The sequence below is a fragment of the Macadamia integrifolia genome, chromosome 10 (assembly GCF_013358625.1).
Source record: "Macadamia integrifolia cultivar HAES 741 chromosome 10, SCU_Mint_v3, whole genome shotgun sequence".
Lineage (NCBI taxonomy): Eukaryota > Viridiplantae > Streptophyta > Magnoliopsida > Proteales > Proteaceae > Macadamia > Macadamia integrifolia.
In genome coordinates this window covers 431,264-436,018 of record NC_056566.1, presented here as the reverse complement: position 1 = coordinate 436,018, position 4,755 = coordinate 431,264, and the positions used below count along the sequence as shown (strand labels likewise).

Below are 4,755 nucleotides of genomic sequence, written 5' to 3'. Positions count from 1 at the left end.
ACTTGAAAGATGACCCCACTCATATCATGTGATTGACCACCTTCTTTTACTGTACGATTGGAACTAATTAACAGCAGATCTCCGAACGAAAATGTCTGTAAAGGTAGATTCCAATCCAACGGAAAGAAAGGGAGATACAGTATGTACAATATATACGACAAAAATAGAAGGAAATTATTTTTTTTTAAATATTTAATTGAGATTCTAAATTAAAACTGAGGAAGCTTCTTCCTCCCATCCAATAGACTTCGTGTTGCCTATGAGGCCATGCTGGTCAGATCAGCTAACGTATGCCTGTGGTGTTATTACTCCAATACCTGCCCGCCACGTGCAACTTAGCAAAAGTGCACAAGTTGAGGGTCCGCACCTACAGGCGGCAGACCTTATTTCTAAAATAATAAAAATAAAAAGAAGTAAAAAAGCCAACGGAAAGAAAAGGGAAGGAATATTCGTGGATAGAGGGGATACGTATACTTGGTGGTCAAATTATTGGTGCTTCACCGGTCACCGGTCACGGTCACCGTTCAATACTTCAACTGTCCTGTTCTCTCCGATAAATATATATATATATATATATATTGATTAAATCTCCAAAGTATATGAAAGCATTAATAAGTCTCACAAAGCCATTCAATGGCGCTTAATGGGTCATAAATTCTTGGAATGCATTCAATGCGATAATGTGTTCCAAAAAATCATATTAAATTTAATTTTTATTTCAAAATGTTTACTAGTGATTTTCAATATTTTCAAAGTATAATTGTATAGTTCTTTCTCTTTAATCATGGTTTAAAAAATCGAATTAGATTGATTTTAATCAGTTTGATTGGATCGGTATCGTCCTTGTTCGATCCCGACTCTTAGCTAATAAAGTATCATTACATCAGTAAAGACAAAAATTTAATATGATTAAAAAATATTTTTTTTTTTTTTTAATGAACTGGGGTAATTCCTATTCGACCCTGAGTTAGATTACTATATTTAATACCACGGCCGAGACTCACAAAATGTTAATACTGAGAAGCTGAGATGACAAATATACGTTACATAAACAGTTTTCACTGTGATGTTTAAAATCATGGATGGAAAACTAAGACTGCATTTGGAATGATTTCTTAGAATGGATTATTGATGAGAAAAATACTTCTGTTATAGACATACATTTACATACATTTATTGAGTTGAATTGAATGGGATATACTGAACCGAAATTCATTAAACCGGCTGACAAAGGGGGTCAGAATGGTAATGGGAAGCTGAATTTGAGACTTTTGAGAGCCTGTGACTGCTGTTTGATTGGATTAAGGTTTAAGAACCAAAGAGGGGACAAATTTTCAAAACAGATTTTGTGTAGGCGTAGAGCTGAAAGAAATGAGAAATTCCATTTTCCAGATGAGCTTGAAGATCCAACAATGTCTGTCCCTTTGAGGTGACAGAAAAAGTTGTTATATTTACAAAGGGTGAATTAAACTGAACAACATCTAACAACTACTTCCATCTTTTTACAAAACTGATGAGTTAAGAACTAAAATCAGAGAGACTAATCACAGGGATGATTTCAGTTGCAGAGAGATCTAATAAGAACAACCCATCCTTTGTGGCTGCACACGATCCCTAAGAATTCCATTGTACAGAGCCATTCGGTTAGAAGGCATTTGTTGTTGGACTCTGTAACTCTGAGACCTGCAAATTCTATTCGACATCATTGATTTCTTGGTATGTTCTCTTCTGAATTCCTCACTGTTACCCATCGGATCCACCACATCAGCAGCAAAGTGAACTCTTTTCTTCTTCTTTTCCCTCTTCTTCTCATCTGAAACCCAAAGAAAACAGGGGTGTGTCAAATGCAGAGAATTAGAGTTACAAGTGAAGAACATGAGGAAATTGGAAAAAGCCCATGTACCGGACGAGATGCAGGAACGTAGAATTCCCGGCGAAGAGTTTGAATTCTGAACAACGGAAAACTGGGTTGTGGAGATCAGAGGCTTCTGCCGGCAGATGGCCAAGAGAATTACAGTGCCTGAGACCGCCATGGCTGTTGCCAAGACCACCCCCTGGGAACCTAGAATTGAAGACATGGTGGAGCAGAACAAAACAGAGCAGAAGGAGACAGAGGAGGAAAGGCAGAGAAGAAGAGCGGAAGAAAGAAAACGCTCAGAAAGGTTTTCAACAGAGCATAAATAAATACAAGGGAATGGAGTTGGGAATTAAATGTTTTTTCTTTTGGGTAAGTAGTAGAATATGCATATATCTGAGCCGTCTATTTTGATGGGAAAAGATTTTCCTATCTATATGTATTTGCTCAGAGTTGGGGGAGTTAGCAACAATGGCTAGTGGACAAATACATAGGTATATCTATCCCAAAAAAAGTATTGTTATTACGTCTAGATAGATATTAGATGTGTAAACCAATACACATGTTACTTGATTGATGAATTAGGCCTTGAAATTTGACACATGATGAATAGTAAGGGGTATTGCGTTGGTATTATTAATGTTTATTATTCATAAAATAGTAACATGTCAAAAGGTCTTGTGCACCGTCATGCACAAAGCCATTGGATGGAGACAATTAATGGTCCCTTTCTTCCCATTTTAAGAATTTTCAATGGGGCATCTATGGTCATGCGTGATCCTTTCCCTTAATTTTATTTTAGGTAAGAGAACACTACCCTGCTAATGTAGGCACACACAAGTGCACATGCCAATGGGAGAGCACACGGGAGCATCTTTCGGGCATTGCATGGCAGGGGTAGTATGATATTTCAACGCTTGTTGTGTCTGGGCTTTTCCTGTGCCAACACAGTAGCATTCTTTCTCCTTTTTTTTTTGGATTAATTTCATCTATGAAAAATGGTTTTTTGAGCAAGCGGGATAGAGGAGCGCAACAATGAGGTATGGTGGAATGATTTTATACATAAATGGATAAAAGGATAGAAGGTCATTTCTTGTGAGATAGAAAAGGGTTTTATCCAAATATCATATATATATATATATATATGAGGAAGAAAATGGTTTTACCAAAAAAGAAAAAAAAAAAAGATGATAAGAAAAGGGTACTACCATACCCTCCCCTTACAATTGAATGAACTTTCCCCCTTTATCTATTGAATTTTGGAGGAACTATTGCTTTCACAAAGTGAACTGTACAGCCATTAATGCTTATCAATATTTGTCTTCTATTTCTGAATGGTTGATATTTGATAGTAACCCTATTGTTATGCCATCTCCATGAAGTTCATCTCACTTTGTACAGCCATTAATGCTTATCGATATTCGTCTTCTATTTCCGAATGGTTGATATTTGATAATAACCCTATTGTTATGCCATCCCCATGAAGTTCAACTGAAACCAACCCCACCCCCAATCAAAGGAGTGGTGTGGGAAAACTCAACCCTTTTCTTGTAAAGTAAGCATACCTACCTCAACACACATCCTAATTTTTATTGTTTTTCTCTCCAACATGGGTGTTTTGATTATTTTTTCTAATACGAAGACAAAAAATATAATAAAAAAATTGATTGTAGTAGACTTTTTCCTTTTTGTATATGGTTAAATCAATTCTTAAGGTTATATTTGGATGTCAAGAAAAGAAAAGAAGAGGAAAAAAAATTCTAGAAAATTTTAAATTTAGAAGATAGAAAGAAACATAATGAAATGATATATATTTTTTTTCTTGATATACAAATATAGCCTTAAATTTTGACGTAAAAATCTCAAATTTCTCGTCTGCCCCACTTTACATGACAACCCACCCGCTTAAACTATCTCGTGCAGCGCAGTACCGCACGGAAAGTCGACGCAAGGGACGAATACACCAAAGGATGAAAAGAGTTCCACTGACATCACGACTCACGCCAAGTAGATGATCAGTCAATATCTCACATCAATCTCCGCTTCTTTTTTGTTATTTTGTTTGAATGCTTATGATTCCTTTTATTCCCAGATGATTGGTTCGTATCGCAATACCATCATAGCCCCACAGAGGTTTGAAATTGCGACTAACTAATTAAGATTTAATTACTTTATTTGTGGATTATGGCTTATTATGGGTCATTATGACATTACTAGGGTGTATGGGATTACGGATTCCCCATAATCAATCATTTAGGAAAAAAGATTAATGTACATTGAATCGGATGATCGGGTCCATATTATTATTATATTACCAAATTAGACTAAAGGGAATCTTTCACACATTGAGAAGAGAAAACCGAATTATCACAACTTCTGGGATGACGATGGGGAGGAGAGGAGTGCTTTAAACATGGAAAGTATAGAGTTATGCAATTTTTTTTTTAATTAAATCATAAAAAAAAAAAAGGATTATTTCATCTAGAAACACAAAAGATTACACATCACCACTTGGGAAACTATGAACAAAAGAACGGAATAAAGTGTTCTGTCATTTCCATTTTGTTCCAAACACAAAAAAAAAGTGAACATTAGGGTAATCGATCCTGAAACAGACTCACCAAACGCCATTTTTTTTTTTTTAAATGGTATTTTGGCAAAGAAACTAAAAATCTATTTTTGACACGAGACATCGTTTCTGGAACTGAATGGCTACCAAACGCAACCTTAAAATAGTTAATTGTTTCTTTTACTAGGAAAAAGTTAATTGTTTTAACATTTTTTTTGATATATGAAAGCTTAACAAGTACAACGAGAGCTAAAACAACAAGAAAAGGAAGTACCACAAGTATCAAAAAATAACACAGAAGTAAGAAAAGAGGAGGGGGGGGGGGGGGGGG

General features: G+C 35.6%; 1 protein-coding gene across 1 annotated transcript; it reads right to left on the bottom strand.

The window, feature by feature from the left end:
* Positions 1 to 1,365: 1,365 nt before the first annotated feature.
* Positions 1,366 to 2,190, bottom strand: LOC122092070. The gene is made up of 2 exons (XM_042662381.1): positions 1,904 to 2,190; positions 1,366 to 1,813 (listed from the first exon to the last, which is right to left on the bottom strand). Exons 1-2 carry the CDS (start codon positions 2,076 to 2,078, stop codon positions 1,575 to 1,577), a joined length of 414 nt encoding a protein of 137 aa, XP_042518315.1. The 5' UTR covers positions 2,079 to 2,190; the 3' UTR covers positions 1,366 to 1,574.
* Between the last annotated feature and the right edge of the window lie 2,565 nt (positions 2,191 to 4,755).